We start from the raw sequence: 22,606 nt of genomic DNA, 5'->3' as shown, positions 1-22,606 counted from the left end.
TTACTCTTGAGTATCAGTAAAGTAATAAAAGGCAACATCAACAGTGCTATCAAGCAACATCTGTTCAGCAATTATCTTCTCAGTGATGTCCAGTTTGGGTTCCGCCAGGCCCATTCAACTTCTAAGCTCATTACTGCCTTGATTCAAATATTGACAAACCAGCTGATTCCAGAGGAAGGTGAGAGTGACAGTCCTTGACATCAAGGCCAGGTATGGCATCAAGGAGCCTGAGTAAAACTGGAGTCAATGAGAATCAGGTTAAAAACTTTCCACTAGTAAGAGTCATACCGTAAGAAGATGGTTGTAGCTGTTGGAGGTCAGACCCAGGATATCTGTGCAGGGGTTCCTCAGGTAGTTCCTCAGCCCAATCTTCCTCTGTTGCTTCAATAATGACCTTCCCTCTATCATAAGATCAGAGGCAGGAATGCCCACTGAAGACTGCCCAGTTATCATTCCTCAATTACTGAAGCAGTCCTTGCTCAAATACAGCAAGACTTGAACAAAATCCAGGCTTGAGCTGAAAAGTGACAAGAAACATATACACCACACAAGTGCCGGGCTATGACAAGAAAAGACATTTTAACCATCAAACATTGGCACTAAATGGTAATAGTGTCAGTGAATTCCCAGTATCAATATCCTGGGAGTTACTATCAACCAGAAACTGAACATGACTAGCCCTATAAATACCGTGATGGAATACTGCAGTTAGTAACTCACTTCCTAACTCCCAAAGCTCCCCATCAAATACAAGCTTCAAGTGAAGAGTGACTCACACTGCAGCTCCAACAACTTGGAGAATAACTTCAAGAAACTTTACATTATCCAGGATAAATCATCCCGCTTGTTTGAGCAAATTCCAAAAAATCCCAAGGCATTGTGCTGTAAAATGGGATTAGAATAGTTAGATGATTGTTTTTTGACTGGCACAGACACTTTGGGCCTTTTTCTGTGCTGTAAGTCTCTACAACTCTATGAAACTATTACTGTGAGGCTCAGGGAGAATAATCCTCCCTACTGCAGGCATCATATTCATTCAGTGGCTTTCATTCACTTCATACTCCCAAAACACAAACCGATTCCTGCTTTCTGAAGTTCCTTCTTAGTCACTAGGGAACACTCAGCACCTCTCTTGCTCATGTACTCTCTCTTGCTCAAGAACTAACCGTTCTTGCATCCTCTTCCATTGGACACAATCCTTTCTCTTGCCTCATTGCAGGAAATCCAGGGCCACATCCCTGAACTGATGTCTCCACAGCATCTTGACTGACCTACCTGAAATCCCTGGGCTGTTTGCACTTAATTGGCAGGATTGGCCATGGCTAACCTTTGTAGTGTAATCAGATGAGTCACTTGACCGTCTAACTGACTACAGTACTCACGCACCCCACTAACAACTGTTCTCCTTGATTCTCACACAGCAGCATATGCTTGTTGCACATACAGTTTGTTAACTGTGTCAGCTGCTGACACAAACGGCAGGTCTGATGTTGATGTAGCACACTGCCATGGAGTAACACAAGTGCACCCCTTGTCAGACTGATAGAATGACTGTTCAGTGATCACCACCATCACAGATGGCCTGCCTCCCTCTCTACACACACACACACGGACACAGGTACACATAGACGCGCACACAGGCACCCACACACACACTTGCGCCCCCTCACAGACTTAAGACACCCTGCACTCACTACACGCACACATACACACACATTCTCACACTCACAACCCCCACCCAAGACAGACAGACACACACACACAGACAGACAAAGACCCACACGCACACACATATTTTGTGTGGTGAATTTGTACTTGTACTTTGCTCAAAAACTACATACATTCATGTAGAACTCTGAGCTCAAAAACTGCATGAATTTATGTAAAACTCTGTTATCTCACTTTTTAGATTAGAATCAATCTAAACATCAGGTCATAGACAGAGAACACAGGGGGCTAACACCTTCAACATATTGTCTAGCTATCACTATTGTTAACAGCTAACCCGAGAATGCAACTTTAAAAAAAAGGGTTTTGTGATTTACACATGAAAGAAGTGTATTCTAACAGATGAAAGGCTTAACAGACAATCAATTTTTCAATGCATAATTTCAGTTACATCACACTGCAAATTTTTGCTATAAATTCTGTGTTACGATCGAGCCCTCCACAATCACCTGATGAAGGAGTGTCACTCCGAAAGCTAGTGTGCTTCCAATTAAACCTATTGGACTATAACCTGGTGTTGTGTGATTTTTAACTTCTGAGCTTGGTTAGCTCTGCGTCTGTTATACAATGTCAACCAGCCTAGGCATTTTAGATTCACTTTGGGTTTTCTTTCCCTGTTTTATCTTTTCAGTTTCCTTTCTTGGTTTTTATTTTCATTTTCAGTTTTCAGTTGCCATTTTCAGTTAAAGTCTCCCTCAAAAAATGCAAGTTTTGAAAGTTCAGATTTTACCATGCTCTATCATGCATGTCAGAATTATTCACACTATTGCCAGCCAGTCCTTGATCCACCATAAACTGTTTCTTATCACCTTCATTACAACATGCATGCATATTTCAAGTATAAATTGCCTATGCTACTTCCATCTCAGATTCCAAATTTTTCTACTTTATTCAGCTTCATCATGATGATTGAATTTTAAGTTTGACAACAAAATGTGAGAAGTAGATTGTGACTTATTGCCTTATTGACACCTTTCCATTCCCTGTATTACTGTATTGATTGAGATCAGCTGGAGCTCATTGACAATGATGTCATTGATTGGCTCAGGTTAACAACCAAATCAGGAAAGCCTTGGCTGACCAGTATAGCCAGGAGATTATAATCTCCTCAACTGAGAACTGACTCAAAGGTGGATGGCCAAAGTCAGTGTCACTCTGGGTTATTGTGTATTTTAGAACATAGAACAATACAGCGCAAAACAGGTCCTTGATGTTGCGCCAATCTGTGAACTAATCTCAGCTCATCCCCCTAAACTATCCCATCATCAGCCATGTGCTTATTCAAGCTTTGTCTAAGTCTTCCTAATGTATCTGAGTTAACTACATTAGCAGGTAGGGCATTCCACGCCCTTACCACTCTCTGAGTAAAGAACCTGCCTCTCAAATCTGTCTGAAATCTATCACCCCTCAATTTGTAGTTATACCCCCTCGTACAAGCTGACATCATCCTCTAGGAAAAAAACTTTCACTGTCTACTTATCTAATCCTCTGATCATCTTGTATGTCTCTATCAAATCCCCTCTTAACCTTCTTCTTTCCAAAGAGAACAGACAAAAGTCTCTCAGCCTTTCCTCATAAGACCTTCCATCCAAACCAGGCAACATCCTGGTAAATCTCCTCTGCACCTTTTCAAATGTTTCCACATCCTTCCAGAAATATGGCGACCAGAACTGTACACAATATTCCAGGTGTGGCCGCACCAGCGTTGTGTAAAGTTGCAGCATAATATTGCGATTCTGGAACTCAATCCCTCTACCGATGAAACCTAACACACCCTTTTAACAGCACTATCAACCTGGGTGGTACTTTCAGGGATCTATGTACATGGACTCCAAGATCCCCCTGCGCATCCACACTGCCAACAATCTTTCTATTGACCCAGTACTCTGCATTCCTGTTATTCTTCCCAAAGCGAATCACCTCACATTTAGCTGCATTGAACTCCATTTGTCACCTCTCAGCCCAATTCTGCAGTGTATCCAACTCCCACTGCAACCTGTAACATTCTTCCAAACTGTTGACTACTCCACTGACTTTAGTGTCGTCTGCGAATTTACTAATCCATTTACCTAAGCCTGCATCTAAGTCATTTATAAAAATGAGAAACATTTTGTATTCTTTTTAAAAACAAAACAGGAGATTAGAATCTCCTCAGTTGAGGACTGACCCAAAGCTGGCTGTATTGTCCAGCAGTCGCTTAATGTCCCTAACATCTCTGACTCTACTACCACCGCTGGCAGTGCATTCCACGCACCCACTACTCTCTGCGTAAAGAACCTACCTCGAACATCTCCTCTATATCTTCCCCCAGTCACCTTAAAATTATGACCTGTCGTGACAGTCATTTCTGCCCTGGAGAAAACTCTTGACTATCTCCTCTGTCTATGCCTCTATCTTGTACTTATCTTGTACTATCTTAACTTGTACGCCTCTATCAAGTCACCTCTCTTCCTTCTTCTCTCCAGTGTGAAACGCCTAACGTGTCTTCATAAAACATGCCCTCCAACCCAGGCAGCATCTTGGTAAATCTCCTCTGCACCCTCTCTAAAGCATCTCCTTCCTTCCTATAATGAGGTGACCAGAACTGGACACAATATTCCAAGTGTGTTCTAACCAGGGTTTTATAGAGCTGCAGCAAAACTTCACGGCTCTTAAATTCAATCCCCCTGTTAACGAAAGCCAAAACATCTTACGCCTTCTTAACAACCTTATCAATTTGGGTGGCAAGTTTGAGGGATCTACGTACATGGACCCCAAGATCCCGCTGTTCCTCTACACTACCAAGAATCTGTCTTTAATGCTGTATTCAGCATTCAAATTCAACCTTCCAAAATGAATCATTTCACCTTTATCCAGTTTGAACTCCATCTGAGCTCAGCTCTGCATCCTGTCAATGTCTTGTTTGTAGCCTGCAACAGACCCAACACTATCTACAACACCACCGACATTTGTGTCATTGGCAACCTTACTAACCCATCCTTCCACTTCTTCATCCAAGTCACTTATAAAAGATACAAAGAGCAGAGATCTCAGAACAGATCCCTGTGGGACACCACTGGTCGCTGACCTCCAGGCAGAATACTTTCCATCAACTACCACTTGTCTTCTTTCAGCCAGCCAATTTTATATCCAGACAGACAAATTTTCCTGTACTCCATACCTCCTAACTTTCTGAATGAGCCTACCATGGGGAACCTTATCAAAGGCCTTACCGAAGTCCATATACGCCACATCAACTGCTCGACCTTCACCACCTTGTCTCGTCACATCCTCCAAGAACTCAATAAGGCTTGTTAGGCATGACATGCCCCTCACAAAGCCATGCTGACTATCTTTAATCAAACTATGGTTTTCCAAATAGTCATAAATCCTATCTCTCAGAATCCTTTCCAGTACCTTGCTTACCACAGATGTAAAACTGACTGGTGTGTAATTCCCAGGGATTTCCCTATTCCCTTTCTTGAACAGAGCAACAAAACATTCGCCTCCCTACAATCATCCAGTACTACTCCCGTGGAGAGTGAGGAAGGAAAGATCATCATCAGAGGAGCAGCAATCTCATTCCTCACTTCTCATAGGAAACTTGATATATTTGATCCGGCCCTGGGGTCTTAACTATCTTGATACTTCCCAGAATTTCCAGCACATCCACTTTCTTAATATCAACCTGTTCAAGCCTTTTAACCTGGTCTACGGTGTTCTCACTATCAACAAGGTGCCTCTCTCTCATGCATGTTGAAGCAAAAAACTCATTTACGGCCTCCCTTACCTCTTCAGACTCCAAGCACAAGTTTCCTCCACTATGCTTGATTGGCCCTACCCTCTCTCTGATGATTCTTTTCTTCCTCAAGTAAGTGTAGAACGCCTTTGGGTTTTCCCTAATCCTTCCTGCTAAGGTTTTTTTGTGCTCCCTTCCAGCTCTCCTCAGTCCATTTTTGAGTTTTATTCTAACTACCCTGTATTTCCTCTAAAACTGTGCCAGATCCTTGCTTCCTCAACCTTAAGTAAGCATACAGGATTATTAAGGGGATGTTCCCCTCATGGGAGAGTCTAGGACAAGAGGATGTAGTCTCAGAATAAAGGGATACCTCATAAAAACTGTGATGATGAGGAATTTCTTCTCTCAAAGGGTTGAGAGTCACTGGAACTCCTTGCTACAGATAACTTTGTGGGTATAGTCTTTGTGTATATTTAAGGATGAAATATAAAGTCTTGATCAGTAGGGAATCAAGGGTTATGAAGAAAACGTCAGGAAAGTGGACATAAGAAATATCAGAACAGCCATGGTCCTATTGAATGGTGGAGCAGGCTTGAGGGGCTGAATGGCCTATTCCTGTTCACATTTCCTATGGACTGAGGACCTTATGATCTAACATTCTTAGGGGGCTTGTCATGAAAGATGTGGAGAGCTTCTTTTCTCTTGTGAGAGAGTCCAGGACCAGAGGACGCAGTTGCAGAATAAGGGGTCACCGTTTTAAGATAGAGGTGAGAAGGAATTTCTTCTCTCAGAGAGCAGTGAATCATGTTTTTCTGCAATTTGCAAAGACATGTGATATGGCGACCATTGCCTGCAATCAGCATTTGCACTCTAATTACTTATACATTGCATCCATTTCACATGGACAATGATATGATTGCAAGTAGTGTGAAAGTACATTCTGCAGGTGCATGATAAATGCAGTTGCCCCTTGAAGGGTCTCCTGTCACAGAGGAGTGGAGTCCATGTTTTGATCATCAAACTGACACAGGCTTGCCCACTCTCCAGCCATGGTCCTCACCAATTTCCATTTGTACATTGCTTTTCGCAAATGGCAGATCTGGGAAGGCAATGCAGATCGAGTTGGACACAGTGCATCCCAGGCTCAGCAAAATAGTCAGGCTGCCTTCATGAACTTCCATGTCCCTTTCTATCAACACTCCCTCGACAACCCATCACAACATCATAATTGCCACCTCAAGCTGAGACACCAGCTATCTTCCTTGTGCCCTGAGCCCTGTCACTACAATTTGGTGATGTCCACCATTGTGCTGCACAGTCCTCCTGTGATATGGAGATACCTGTGTAGTGGTATCTCCATATCACTACACATCCCGCAGTATTTTTGTTTATTCATTCATGGGATGTGGGTATCACTGGCTGGTCAGCATTTATTGCTCATCCTTGAAAAGATGATGGTGAACTGACTTCTTGAATCAGTGTAGACCATGTGCATTAGGTTGAACCACAAGGCCAAAAGGGAGGGAATTCCAGGATCCAGCAACACTGAAGGAACAGTGATAGATTTCCAAGTCAGAATGATGAGCGGCTTGGAGGGCAACATGCAAGTGGTGGTGTTTCCATATATCTGCTGCCCTTATTCTTCTAGATAGAAGTGTTCATGTGTTTGGAGGGCACTGCGGAAGGATCTTTGGTGAGTTTCTGCAGTGTATCTTGTAGATAGTACACACAGAATGCTCACGACCGTCAGTGGTGGAGGGAATGTATGCTTGTGAATGTGGTGCCAATCAAATGGACTGCTTTGTCTTTGATGGTGTCAAGCTTCTCGAGTGTTGTTGGAGCTGCATCATCCAGACAAGTGGGAAATTTTCCATCACACTCCTGACTTGTGCCTTGTAGATGGTGGACAGGCTTTGGGGAGTCAGGAGATGTGTCTCTCGCTGCAGTGTTCCTAAGCTCTGACCTGCTCTTGTAGCTATTGTGTTTATATCATAGTCATAGATTCATGGAAACAGACCCTTCCGTCTAACTCATTCATGCCAACCAGTACAGGTATCCCCCACTTTTCAAAAGTTCCCTTTACACCACTTCACTTTTAGAAAAGACCTACATTAGTACCTGTTTACGCTAACAAAAGAAATCCAAAGAGGATTTTCACTTTTACGAAAAATGTAATTGCTTCTTCGTTTTATGCTATTTCGGTTTCTTAGGAACGCTCTACTTTCAGATAGCGAGGGAAACTTATAATCCTGAATTAATCTAGTCCCATTTGCCAGCACTTGGTCCATATCCCTCTCAACACTTCTTATTCATATACTCATACAGATGCTTTTTAAATGTTGTAATTGTACCAGTCTCCACCACTTCCTCTGGCAGCTCATTCTATGCATACGACAAAGAGGTCGAATGCCTTGCTAATTAAAACTAAATATCCAGAAAAGCTTGGCTTGCCCCATATTTGTTAAAAATGTGTGAATGAAAGAAGATCCCTGATTTCCCTTGCATAAATAAAATGTAACTATTTATTTATTTAACCCTAACAGAGAAAACTAACCAAAACTATTAACAAACCAAATACTCTTGTGGATTTGTGAGGGGTAGGTCTTGCTTTACAAGTCTTATTGAATTCTTTGAGGAGGTGACCAAGCATGTGGATGAGGGTAGAGCAGTGGATGTAGTGTACATGGATTTTAGTAAGGCATTTGATAAGGTTCAATAACGAGAGGTCATGCTTTCAAGGTGAGAGGTGGAACGTTTATGGGGGATACACACGGTAAGTACTCCACACAGAGGGTGGTGGGTGTTTGGAACGTGTTGCCAGTAGAGGTAGTAGAGGCAGGCATGGTAGATTCATTTAAGATGCGTCTGGGCAGATGCATGATAGGCTTATGCGGAAAGTCAGGAGGCATGGGGTAGAGGGAAATTTGGCCAGTTGGATAGAAAACTGGCTAACCGGTCGAAGTCAGAGAGTGGTGGTAGATGGTAAATATTCAGCCTGGAGCCCAGTTACAAGTGGAGTTCCGTAGGGATCAGTTCTGGGTCCTCTGCTGTTTGTAATTTTTATTAATGACTTGGAAGAGAGAGTCGAAGGGTGGGTCAGTAAATTTGCAGACGATACGAAGATTGGTGGAGTTGTGGATAGTGAGGAAGGCTGTTGTCGGTTGCAAAGGGACTTAGATATGATGCAGAGCTGGGCTGAGGAGTGACAGATGGAGTTCAACCCTGTCAAGTGTGAGGTTGTCCATTTTGAAAGGACAAATAAGAATGTGGAATACAGGGTTAACGGTAGGGTTCTTAGTAAGGTGGAGGAGCAGAGGGATCTTGGAGTCTATGTTCATAGCTCTTTGAAAGTTGCCACTCAGATGGATAGAGCTTGTAAGAAGGCCTATGGTGTATTAGCGTTCATTAGCAGAGGGATTGAATTCAAGAGTCGTGAGGTGAAGTTGCAGCTGTACAGGACCTGGGTTAGGCCACATTTGGAGTACTGTGTGCAGTTCTGGTCACCTCACTTCAGGAAAGATGTGGAAGCTTTGGAGAGGGTGCAGAGGAGATTTACCAGGATGTTGCCTGGTCATACGAGGATAGGTTGAGAGTGCTCAGCCTTTTCTCATTGGAACGGTGAAGGATAAGGGGTGACTTGATAGAGGTTTATAAGATGATCAGAGGAATAGATAGAGTAGACAGTCAGAGACTTTTTCCCCGGGTACAACAGAGTGTTACAAGGGGACATAAATTTAAGGTGAAGGGTGGAAGGTATAGGGGGGATGTCAGGGGTAGGTTCTTTACCCAGAGAGTGGTGGGGGCATGGAATGCGCTACCTGTGGGAGTGGCAGAGTCAGAATCATTGGTGACCTTTAAGTGGCAATTGGATAGGTACATGGATAGGTGCTTAAGCTAAGACAAATGTTCGGCACAACATTGTGGGCCGAAGGGCCTGTTCTGTGCTGTATTGTTCTATGATCTATGTTCTATGCTCTATGTTCTTTCCCCTAACTAATGTTACAACACAGCGGTGAACAAAGAAAATTTACAGACCAGGAACAGGCCCTTCGGCCCTTCAAGCCTGAACTGATCCAAATGTACTGTCTACACCTGTCAGTCAATTCCTAAGCATCTGTATCCCTCTGCTCCCCACCTACTCATGCATCTGCCCAGATGCATCTTAAATGAATCTACCATGCCTGCCTCTACTACCTCTACTGGCAACACGTTCCAAACACCCACCACCCTCTGTGTGAAGTACTTACCGTGTGTATCCCCCATAAACGTTCCACCTCTCACCTTGAAAGCATGACCTCTCGTTATTGAATCCTTCACCCTGGGAAAAAGTTTGTCTCTATCCACCCTGTCTATACCCTTCTTGATTTTGTAAACCTCATTCAGGTCCCCCCTCAATCTGCTTTATTCTAATGAAAATAACCCTAACCTACTCAACCTCTATTCTTAGCTAGCACCTTCCATACCAGGCAACATCCTCGTTATCCTTCTCTGCACCGTCTCCAAAGCGTCTACATCCTTTTGGTAATGTGGCGACCAGAACTGTCACAGTATTCTAAATGCGGCCCAACCAATTTCTTGTAAAATTTTAACATGACTTGCCAACTCTTACACTCAATACCCTGTCCAATGAAGGCAAGCATACCATATACCTTCTTGACCACTCTATCCGCCTGTGCAGCAACCTTCAGGGTACAATGGACCTGCACTCTCAGATCCCTCTGCCCCTCAACTTTTCCCATGGTTCTTCCATTCATTATATAATTCGCTCTGGAATTAGACTTGCCTAAATGCATCACCTCACATTTGTCTGGATTGAAAGCCATCTGCCACTTTTCTGCCCAACTCTCCAGTCTATCTATTTCCTCCTGTATTCTCTGATAGTCACTTATGCTTTCTGCCACAACCTTTCTGCTAATTAAACCAAACACCCAGAAAAGATCACCTCGCCTCATTATTGGTTAAAATATGAGTGACAGAGAACTCCCAAATTCCACTATTTAAAGAAAATAATGTCAATTTATTCCTTAACTCTAAAAGTCAACATTAAACAACTACTTTTCATTCATCTCTTAACAGCTTATTATCTGCCTTCAACTCTATAACACTACACTAATCCAATCAGTGTCTGTCTTCTTCTAGCTGAAGATCTCCCTGGGTCATCTTCTTTCTTTTACTGTGAATATATTTTTTACATAGAAGATACCTTTGATAGAGAATATTTTTGAATGACAGTTACACTCTCAATGGCAGTTACCCTGTCTGACTTCAAACTGCCTGCTTTTTTTATACCCCCAATATCAGATCGTCTCATTGGTTTGAGGTTGGCAAAAACAATAAATTCAAACTCGATTGGGTTTTAGTATCCTGAAGCATAATTTAAACTGATTAGTTAAATTCGAATTGTTGTCAAAACAACAACCAACTCAGATATCTAACTCACAGCCAAATGTTACATATTTTCAATTTTCCAGTAAACACAGAGTGCTTGCTGGTCATATGACAGGTGCTTGTAAGCTCTCAGTGCAAAACAACATTCACTCTCTCTTAAAGTACCGTATATACCTTTAACTTTATAACACTAACCACTACCACTACTTGAACACAATTCTATTACTGTTCCAATAATACAATTACTAAACATTATATTAACTTAATTTCTCCAAGTCCGTATAGCCTCTTACGTTGTCTTCCTTCCAGTTTTCCAATTCTGCTGTCTTCTCCCTGGTTTGTCTTCCTACTTTTTTCTGCTTTTACAGGAAAAGGTACCTTTTGATAGATAGTGCCTTCTGAAATTTCTTTGAGAGCAAGATGTCTATTTCTTCAGATGGCATTTGCTCTTCAAATCTATGGTGATTGCTCTGACCAATTTTGAAAATACCTTTGTTTTATACACCCAAAATTGCTCCCTTTCAATGATCTGATGTTATCAATACAATAAGTTCAAATTCAATTGAAATTTAAATTAATTGATTAAATTTAAATTGTTGTCAAACAGCAACCATTTAACAGCAACCAGGTATCCATTTAACAGCCAGTTGTTACATGCATTTATTTTGGAATAGCCCATCTCCTAGCTGTTCTGCATTTTAACAGCTGTGGCTATGCTTTACATTTCCTTTAAAATGCAGAAAACACCTTCTATCTTAAAGTGAGTCAACCCTCAGCTCCAGTGAAAACAGCCCCAGCCTATTCAGGCTCTCCCATGGCTCAAGTCCATTTCAGTTTATGGCCAATGGTAATTCCCAGGATGTTGATAATGGGGTATTCAGTAAAGGTAATATCATTGAATGACAAGGGGTGGTGGTTAGATTGTCTTATTGGTAATGCCCATTGCCCAGCCTTTGTGTAGTGTGAATGTTACTTGTCACTTGTCGGCCCTTGGAGCATGCTATGAGTTGGATATCCAAGATGGCTAACTGGCGGAGCTAGGTATCAGAGCAAAGTTTATGAATGTTTTTAATGCAGAAGTGGATAGATCCTTGTTAAGCTAAAGGGTGATAGGAGAGAGCTGAAAGTGTGTTGCTGGAAAAGCGCAGCAGGTCAGGCAGCATCCAAGGAGCAGGAGAATCGACGTTTCGGGCATGAGCCCTTCTTCAGGAATGAGGAAAGTGTGTCCAGCAGGCTAACATAAAAGGTAGGGAGGAGGGACTTGGGGGGAGAACGTGGCCCCCAAGTCCCTCCTCCCCACCTTTTATGTTAGCCTGCTGGACACACTTTCCTCATTCCTGAAGAAGGGCTCATGCCCGAAACGTCGATTCTCCTGCTCCTTGGATGCTGCCTGACCTGCTGCGCTTTTCCAGCAACACACTTTCAGCTCTGATCTCCAGCATCTGCAGTCATCACTTTCTCCTCGGTGATAGGAGAGAGCCTGGAATATTGAATTTAGTTTACAGTCAGATGACCTACAATCTCATTAATTAGTGCAGCAGACTCAAGGAGCTAGATGGCCTACTGTTGACTTGTATGTCCACAATGTATGTGATGAGGCATTGAAAAGAGTCAAAACATAGGAAAGGAAAGCCCATCTCAAATGAAACAACAGAAATGCCAGAGAAACTCAGCAAATCTGGCAGCATATGTGGAAAGAGAAACAGAATTAATGTTTTGGATCTAGTGGCCCTTCTTCAAGCCGGATGACCACTTCACCTTTCTACTGAATCATGGTTTATATAAAACTTGATTCCATTTATTTTCATTCATATTTGTCATCTTTACTGAAACCAATTTATTATTACTAGGCTTAAAGGCTCCATTTATTCCTTCACACTGTGAGCTTTCTGAAGTAACAGATTTTCACAATTTTACCTCCCTTTATCAGAAAAATTGTTTCCTTATTCCACTTGTGAATAGCTTTCATCTAATTTTAAGCTTAAATTGATGAAAAGCATACAATTACAAAGATGTTTGATACAGTTAATTAATGAAAAGATGGAAATATTGGATGTCCAAAGAATATGTTAAATTGCTATGAGCAATACAAAGATTAATCATAGAGATGAATAGAATTCAGGCTTTTATATCTGAAAGATGAGACTACAAATGGATAGAATTGACATGGTAGGAATCTAAAGCCCTGGTTAAATCTTATTAGGAGCAATGTGAACAGTTTGGGCATGATAGGAATTACATATTCACACTGAAGGGAGTTCTGTGTATATTTACCACCATAAGAATTAGGATTATAAACTCAATTAAATCCATTAACAGTCCTGTGATCACAATTGGTGGCATCATTTGAGTTGAAGCAAGCAGCATAAATCTCTGTGCTACCTACTCATCAAAATGATAATTGCATGGCAGTTGACTGGCAAGAGAATAAAAGGGGGACTGATTGTGTTCATGGCTAGCATCATATATGGCCTCCACAGCTTCAATGCAGTCTGCCTTGCTCAACAATCCATCAATATTAAATAACCTGTGCTATCAGCAGAGGAAAGTACTAACTTTATCATTTATCATTTGGATTGCGTGTATGGGCTAAGTTAGAATTTTGTGAGGGAATAGAATCTGGAAATTTACCACATTTGATGCTCATGCAAAAAGCAACAATGATCTTCATAGTGTTCAGCAGAGAATAAAGAAAGCAATCAACAAGATTACCTATGAACTATTGAAAAGGCAACCCGGACAAGGTGATGTGATTTCTTCCTTTACACAAGAACATCACATGTCATGGTATCATATAACTGTTTTAAAGGAACATTGCTTGTCTGGCTTGGAATGTACAGAATAACACAACAAACAGGACAAGACAATCAAGAGGAATTGGAAGTCTTAATAACTGGAACAGGGGAGAAATAAAATTCCACAGAACTTATGGGTATCCCCGACAGAAGTAAATGACATTAATATTGATGTGAGTTTGAAAAGAGTTCTTAGGGGAAGAAGGAAATAAATCTTGGTTTATTTATAATCCTTGTAACTATAAACCATTATATAATAGGGTGTTTGTTTTGCACACAATTAAGTTTGCTTTTATTGTTGTAAAATGTAAAATCGTATTATGTAGCTTTATTGCATAAAATGAGGTGTTATGATTTATCTTTCGATGTTAACTCTCCTAAATCAAATTGGTGAGGCTGTCGGTATGCCAGATACTTTGCAGGGCTATCACAACAACTCAAGAATCTATCTTCCAATACATTATGCGGAATGCTGAGGTTTTACTTTGGAGGAATGACAGTGACAATGTGAAAAATGAACCTTATTCTTCTCACAGGATATCAGCAACCTATCTGCGAATTGCTTTGCTCTTTCCAGCCATCTCTCCAGCTCACACTACCTCTGCTCATGCCAAGATAGTGCAAGCTGAGACCAGGTTTACTTGGATCAGTATTGCTGAGATTTCTCGCAAGGCCAACTGCACTCTGTCCCCAGTAAAAGCTTTCCCCACTCTGTCCCCAGTAAAAGCTTTCCCCACTCTGTCCCCAGTAAAAACTTTCCCCACTCTGTCCCCAGTGAAAGCTTTCCCCACTCTGTCCCCAGTAAAAGCTTTCCCCACTCTGTCCCCAGTGAAAGCTTTCTGCCAGCCATGGTGCAGCCACTGGGATGGCATGAAATGGGAGCACTGGGACAGGCAAAGACACATGTAAAACAGATGCCAAATGAAGAAACAGGTTGATGTTGACATAAACCATGATGACATGATTTATAAGTCTGGCTCGGAATGTTTACTTTCCAGTGAAAGGGATTCCCCTGGTATCCTCAGTGAATCATACAGAACAATGTCCAGTCTCCAGGCAGCAGTCAGCTGTGTTAGTCAATTTTGTCACCCACATTTGGTTAATCACATAAGTGTATACCTTATAGCAATGCAACAAACATCTACTTATGTTACTCAAATTCGGAGATGTCTACAGGTTACATTGAAGAGGCAGACAGCTGGATCCACAACACAATGTTGGTAGCGGTAGTTGCAACATGGTGAGATGCTAGTGGTATAGAAATGATTTTTCAATAAAACCTAACATGCTGACAGTGTGACAAACATCAAACTTCACAAGAAAATAAAGACAGAATTAAACAAAGATTAGGTCTTTGGAGTCAGGGCCACAGCCTGAATGAGATGGAATCCATCTTGTCCTTTCCCTGTCCCACTGCTTAACTCAGAGTCTCCTCCTTCAACCCACTTAGTGATCCATTTGGCAGCTTAGTCGCTAACCTGCTCACCAACTATGCTGCTGATCTACTCACCAATTCAGTCTTCCACCCATTTACCAACTTCCAGCTTCACCTCTCACCTGGCCAGCTAATATCCTGTCCCTCACAGACTCCCCTAATGTCTGTAAACTCTCCATCATGTCCAATGCTCAGGACTCAGGCTGAGTGAAGGTAAGAATGTGTTCATACGGACCACCAATCAATTAATGGGCAGCACGGTGGCACAGTGGTTAGCACTGCTGCCTCACAGTGCTGGAGATCCGGGTTCAATTCCCGCCTCAGGCGACTGCCTGTGTGGAGTTTGCACGTTCTCCCTGTGTCTGTGTGGGTTTCCTCCGGGTGCTCCGGTTTCCTCCCACAGTCCAAAGACCTGCAGGTCAGGTGAATTGGCCATGCTAAATTGCCGGTAGTGTTAGGTAAGGGGTAAATGTAGGGGTAGGGGTGGTTTGCGCTTCGCCGGGTCGGTGTGGACTTGTTGGGCCGAAGGGCCTGTTTCCACACTGTAATGTAATCTGTAATCTAATCTAAAAAACTGGTTTCTCCTCTGTGCTTGGCTGCTGATAGACTCAACAGTGAGAAAGAGAGAAACAACTTCTGATTGGGGGAGAATCTCCTTGCAGAATCATTCACATCTGTGTTTGTTATAAATCATGTCATCATGGTTTATGTCAACTGTGGGGGACTCCTTGGTGGGCTGTATACTTACCCAAGGGCTACTCATTGACAAGCCTGTAGAGCAGCCTTTGATAATCTTTCACAGGGAGATGTTAATTTTATTGAATAAATTGATTTGTACACTCAGACTATAGTGACACAATGATCAGCAAATCAGAATAGACAGAAATAAATTCATCAGGAGTAGATGCAAGACCAGGAATGCATCAGAATCCATCCACCAATACTTGACATATTTCTGAAATCTGCTGATACTAATGACCTGGTGGTTTTTTATGAAAACTTATCCTCAACATAAAAAAACATTGTTGGTCAGATATTAGCCTACAATGGGTAATTACTTATTCCAACTTCAGTCAAAGAGATCATGAAGAACCTACATCAAGGTTACTTGGGCACTGCCAAATGCAGAAGAAGGCCTCAGTTATCAAGGTAGATATTGAGAAATGATTTCAAATGTCAAATATGCACAACACACCGAGAAGAACCAAAAGCTATAGCCACATTACCTTACATCAATGACATATCAGAAATGATTCCCAGACTAGTCAGACCCCTCGGCATTATGATAGCCCACAAACCTACCAACTCACTTTAAGGTGACCATTGAATTTAAAGGATCCATTAGATACTACCAGCAAAACTAACATCATTAACAAGTTACCATACAAGAACTGTAAAAAAACACTACATCAGGCAAACTAGCAGGAAGCCTGACACCAGAATACATGAACACCAATTGACCACCAAAAGACACACCCACTATCACTAGTTTCCATACATACAGACAAAGAAGGATACCACTTTGACTGAGACAACACACACATCCTAGGTCAGGTGAAACAAAGACACTCACAAGAAGTCTGAGAGGCATGGCATTCTAACCAGAACTCCATCAATAAACACATCGATTTAGATTAGACCTGGGCATTTTATGGGCCGTGGGCCATATCCGGCCTCTTGGTCATTCCTGCCCACATGAGGTCAATCTTAAATTAGAACATAAATGAAAAAGTATTTATGCCATGCACGCAATATTTATGCCATGCTTTTGTTTTGTAAAGGATGCTTTTTTTATTTACGTACGGACGCACATGCGTGTGCGTGCGTAAACAGCTAAAAGTGGTGCTGGCTGGTGAGCCCTCAAAATGTCAGCTCATGCCAAGACAAGTTATGTCATATCCCACAAAATCGCCAGAAACAGTAAACCGTTTTCTGATGGAAAGTTTATTAAGGAGTGCTTGTCGGACTCTGCAGAACTAATATGCCCGGAGTAAAAGGAGGCATTTGAGAATGTGCCCCTCTCCCGACGCACTGTAACAAGAAGGATTGGGGACATCACAAGAAATCTGGAGCTTCAGCTGCAGTACAGAGCGGTCAACTTTGACTTTTTTTCCTCGGCTTTGGATGAGAGCTGCGACGTACATGACACAGCCCAGCTTCTCAACTTCGTACGTGGGATAACTACCGACTTTAAAATGACGGAGGAGCTGGCAGCCACGCAGTCAAGGAACAACAACTGGTAATGATTTGTTCACGGAGGTAAATGCATGTTTGGACACAATGGGACTAAAATGGGACAAGCTAGCGGGTGTGACAACGGATGGTTGTCCAAATCTAACTGGAAAACATGTTGGACTCTTAAAGAGAGTGCAGGATAAAGTGACAGAAATTGACCCTGAACAGAAATTGGTATTTTTGCATTGTATTATACATCAGGAAGTGTTGTGTAAGTCAGTGTTAAAAATTAACCATGTGGTTGATGTTGTAACTAAAATAGGTAACTTCATTAGGGCAAGAACACAGGCAGTTTGTTGCACTTTTGGAGGAAAATGAGACTGAACATCCACACAGCTGTCAGGTGGCTCAGCCTGGGCAAAATGCTAAAAAGTATATGGGACCTGAGAGAAGAGATTCAAGATTTCTGTGTGAAGAAAGGGAATGGCATTCCACAGCTTTCAGATGCAGACTGGATTGCAGACCTTGGTTTTGCTGTTGATGTGACTGCACTTTTGAATGAACTAAATGTGAAACTGCAGTGCAAGGGCCTTTTTGTGCATGAAATGTACAACTTGGTGAAGGCTTTTATGAGAAAGTTGCAGCTTCTCTCAAGCCAAATGGAGGACAACATTCTCACCCACTTGCCAACACTGAAGGAAGTCGCACCTTCAGCTGATCACCTCCACAGGCACTCATCGATGTTAGAAGCACTGCATGGTGAATTTTCAAGGCAATTTCAAGACTTTGAAATGGTTAAGAATGAAATGCACATGATTTTTTTCCCCATTTACATGCAATGTGGAGAATGCTGCTAGTGATGTTCAGCTTGAACTCATTGACCTGCAGTCTGACACACTTCTGGCAGAGTACTTTAGGTCAGTCTCACTGTTTGATTTTTACTCTTCCCTCAAAGAGGAGAACTTCCCACACATGAGGAGGCATGCTCAGAAGATTCTAGTCCTCTTTGGATCTACCGATATATGTGAACAGACATTCTCAGTAATGAAGTTCAACAAATCCAAATCCCGATCCTCTATCACTGATGATCACCTCCCAGCTGTCCTTCACATATCCACCTCAGACATTCACCCAGATCTCAGTCACTTGTTCAAGCCCGAAACAGACTGGATTCTTCTCACTAAACAAATAAAATGAACTGAAAAACATCAAAAGCACTTACTGCTGTTTGTATAGAGTTGATTATTGTTTGTAATACTGAACAATAATGAAACAACTTTTCATTATTGGTTTGCGAGATTAACATGTTAAAAATAAAATGAAATACTGAAATGATTGTTTTTACTGTTTATTTCTTCTCTATTTGACCTACTCCACAATTTCATATCTTTATTGTAACAGAATATCCTTATTCTTTTGATTATAAGTTTCAGTGCAAAACTATATGATTTAGTACTTTTTACAATGGGAGAAAATTAATACTGAGCAGAATTATGTTCATCTTATTGTTGGTTCGGCCCTCCAACACAACTCAGGTGTCTCATGTGGTCCCTTGGAAGAATTAATTGCTCACCTCTGATTTAGATCTTACTACCTCCCCTTGACCCACCTTAAGAAACCAAGACCTATAAATAGAGAGGCGGGACATACCACCAGCGCTTCACCAGAGACTCTCACTGATGATGTTACCTAGTATGGTGACAAAACATCTCAACGAGCTAACTTACAAACTTATCATCAACTTGAGCTACAAATCTTCTGAAAAATTGCTAGCTGAAAGTATTTCACTTCCTTTGCAATCATTTCTCCCTGTAATCTTCAGTTACTTTAAAATTTTTGCATTTAAAAAAATGGAAAAATATGTACCTGGATGAGGATACTGTTGAGGCTGTAATGGAGGTAATATCCCCCTTTTCAATGTTTATCCAAGTCCTGCTTCCACAAGATGTATAGCAAACTGATCAACACAGCTCATTGGAAGAAGCTGACTTTTTTTAATGACAATGTTCATACCTATTTCATCCTGGGTCAATTATTTGTAAAACGTTATTCAATACTGCTCCATTTAACTCAATTATAGTTAGCAATTACACAGCCAATCAGTAACCTGTAGGTTTGCCCCCTTTAGGATAGTCTGATTCAGCAAACCACTTTCCTTCGTCTCTGACTACACTGCCTGATGTAAGCTTGGTTATTGTTGTCAATGTATGGTGCCTTTCTCGTAAGCTTTCTTGTACAGTCTGAAAACACAAACATGCATAAGAGGTTTGCAATTATGAATTTCATCTAACATTTGATTTACAAATAAAAACATAATCTTGCAAACTACTGATACTAGAATAGTATCGATGAGGAGAGGATACGTTTTGCAATGTTCTGTGCTCCTAGTGAGTTCTTGCAGGCAATCAGTTAGGGGTAGAGAGAGCCCAGCAGTATTATTGCTAGACTAATAATCCAGTGGTGAGAGTGTGGTGCTGGAAAAGCACAGTAGGTCAGGCAGAATGAATCTTATTTCTAATGAAGGGCTCTTGCCCGAAATGTAGTTTCTCTTGCTCCTCGTTTGCTGCCTGACCTGCTGTACTTTGTCAGCACCACACGCTCGACTCTGATTGCCAACATCTGCAGTCCTCACTTTCTCCTATTAATTCAGAGGCCCAGGCAATGTTCTGGACTTCTAGGTTCAAATCCCACTACTGCAGATGGTGCAGTTTGCAACCTGGAATTAAAAAGTTGAATGATGACCATGAATTGCCAATTGTTATGAAAAACCCTTCTGGCTCACTAACATCCTTTATGTAAAGATGCTGCCATCTCTACCTGGCATACATGTGACTCCAGACCGACAAAAATTTGGCCAACTCTTAACTGCCCTGTGGGCAATTACAGATGGGCAATAAATGCTGACCAAGCTATCACCATCCTTATGTTTTAAATGCATTTTAAAAAAACCCACAGTAACAAGCAGATCTCATCCCACACAGAATTAAATTGTGGCTGATCTATACTCAAGAAATGAGCCCTAATTATATTGCTATGGACCTTGAATCACAAATAAGTGTTTTGCAATGAAGCATGATTGGAGTTAGGAAGCTGTTTATTTCAATGATAAATGCTGAAATTATAAAAGAAAGATTTAAGGAAGTAGAGGGCTGAACTTTACTAAAAATCGACGAAGTGCATATTTTGAGGAGTTTCGTGGAGGGCTGCTCTCTGTGAGATATAGCAAGTTATATCAGGCAACTCAACTCATTATGGATCCACCAAGCCCCTGTAGTGCTGCATTCATGCTATCATGCCACAGAACTATTTGCCACTGCCAGGACCTCCTGGGATTCACATCTTCAATGCCATATTGAAACACCAGCTGTACGTTAAATCAATTGTTGCCAGCCCGTTCACAGTACATGTAATAGAGAAATAGAAAATAAGGATAGGAGTAGACCATTCAGCCCTTCAAGCTGCTCCACCCTACAATATGATAATGGCAGATAATCCAACTATATCCTTTCATCCCTTTAGTCGTAAGAAAGTTGAGATATGTGGGTGTTTCTCTGGTTGGAGATCAGTGATGAGCAAGGTGTCGCGGGGTCAGCGTTGGACACGCAACCTTTCATGACATATATATAAATGATTTGGAAGAGGAGGCAGACTGTAACGCATCCAATGTTTGCTGATGACACTAAATTGAGTGGAAAGGCAAACTGTGCAGAGGATGTGGAAGGTCTGCAGAGAGATTTAGATAGGCTAAGTGAGTGGGCAATGGTCTGGCAGATGGAGTACAATGATTAGATTAGATTCACTACAGTATGGAAACAGGCCCTTCGGCCCAACAAGTCCACACTGACCCTCCGAAGAGCAACCCGCCCAGACCCATTCCCCTAAATTCACCCCTGACTAATGCACCTAACACTGTGGGCAATTTAGCAAGGCCAATTCACCCAACCTGCACATCTTTGGACTGTGGGAGGAAACCGGAGCATCCAGAGGAAACCCACGCAGACACAGGGAGAATGTGCAAACTCCACACAGACAGTCGCTCAAGGCTTGAATTGAACCTGGAACCCTGGTGCTGTGAGGCAGCAGTGCTAACCACTGACCCATAGTCCCACCCACAATGTTGGTAAATGTGAAGTTATTCACTTTGCAAGTAAAAATAGTAGGTCAGAGTATTATTCAAATGGTGAAAGATTGCATCATGCTGTTGTGCAGATGGACTTAGGAATGCTTGTACATGAATGGCTAAAAATTGATTTACAGGTGCAACAGGTAATCGGGAAGGCAAATGGAGTAATGGTTTTCATTGCTAGAGGGATTGTACCTAAGAGCAGGGAGGTTCTGCTGCAATTGTACAAGGTGCTCGTGAGGCTGCACCTGGACTATTGTGAGCAGCTCTGGTTTCCTTACTTGAGGAGGGATATACTGGCTTTGGAGGTAGTGCAGAGGGGTTTCACCATGTTGATTCTGGAGATGAGGGGGTTACCCTATGAGGAGAGGTTGAGCTGCCTGGGACTGTACTCACTAGAATTTAGAAGAATGAGAGGGATCTTACAGAAACATATAAAATTATGAAAGGGATAGATAAGATGGAGGCAAGCAAGTTGTATTCACTGGTAAGTGAGACTAGGACAAGGGGATATGGTCTCAAGATTAGGGGGTGTAGATTTAATATAGAAATGAGGAGAAACTGCTTTTTTCCAGAGAGTAGTGAATCTATGGAATTTTCTGGCCAAGAAAACAGCTTCATTCAAGACACAGTTAGATGGTTTTTGCACAGTAGGGAAATTAAGTGTTATGGGGACAATGCAGGAGGAGTTGAGATGATGGATAGAAATGGCCAACTCCTGCTTCTATTACTGTGAAGAACTATATATAACTCCTTGAAAACATTCAATGTTTTGGCCTCGACCACTTTCTGTGGCAGAAAAGAAACAAATGGAAGAGAAAAGATTCTGAGGATGCAAAGTTGGCTCAGCTCACACAATGGAATCTCATGTTTGTAAATTCATGACTATTTACATAGTCATCTGTCTGATTGGCTGTCATTGTAACAGTAGCTGAAAGAATCAAGCTGCTATTGGTGTGAATTGGTATAACAGAGTGTGCAACATGTTTGCCCTCTTGTCTGTTCACAGCCTGGTAAATATGACAAAGTACATGGATGCCTGTATGACAATGCAAAGTCAGGGCAAAACTATTGAGAACATCCAAGAAGGTGCCAAGTGAGTGAGCACTAAAAAGTGAAGAACTCTCAGGTGCACCCTACTGTGATACATGAGATGGGACCAGAGTTTTGAAAAACGTGTTTGCAAAATGCCTGTTACCTATATTACAACAAAAGATGTTGGCGCACTCCAAAGTGCAGCGCTA

The 22,606-nt window shown here is 41.8% G+C and overlaps 2 protein-coding genes and 1 pseudogene across 2 annotated transcripts in view; 1 reads left to right on the top strand and 2 right to left on the bottom strand.

Moving 5' to 3' along the window:
• Nucleotides 1–19,164, bottom strand: part of LOC140487759 (glutathione hydrolase 1 proenzyme-like) — a 142,556-nt gene extending 123,392 nt beyond the window's left edge. The window contains exon 1 of the mRNA XM_072586992.1: nt 19,106–19,164. The gene's annotated coding sequence lies outside the window, so the exon portion shown is untranslated. The remainder of the gene's footprint in view (nt 1–19,105) is intronic.
• LOC140487639 (general transcription factor II-I repeat domain-containing protein 2B-like) lies at nt 17,345–18,096 on the top strand (annotated as a pseudogene).
• Nucleotides 19,165–19,338: 174 nt separating the features above from the next.
• LOC140487638 (putative glutathione hydrolase light chain 3) overlaps nt 19,339–22,606 on the bottom strand; it is a 79,327-nt gene continuing 76,059 nt past the window's right edge. The window contains 1 exon segment of the mRNA XM_072586926.1: nt 19,339–19,479. Coding sequence (XP_072443027.1) covers nt 19,339–19,479 — 141 coding nt within the window.

Source organism: Chiloscyllium punctatum, chromosome 17 (assembly GCF_047496795.1).
Source record: "Chiloscyllium punctatum isolate Juve2018m chromosome 17, sChiPun1.3, whole genome shotgun sequence".
Lineage (NCBI taxonomy): Eukaryota > Metazoa > Chordata > Chondrichthyes > Orectolobiformes > Hemiscylliidae > Chiloscyllium > Chiloscyllium punctatum.
The sequence above is the reverse complement of the archived record's forward strand: the minus strand, read 5'-3'. Positions and strand labels throughout refer to the sequence as shown.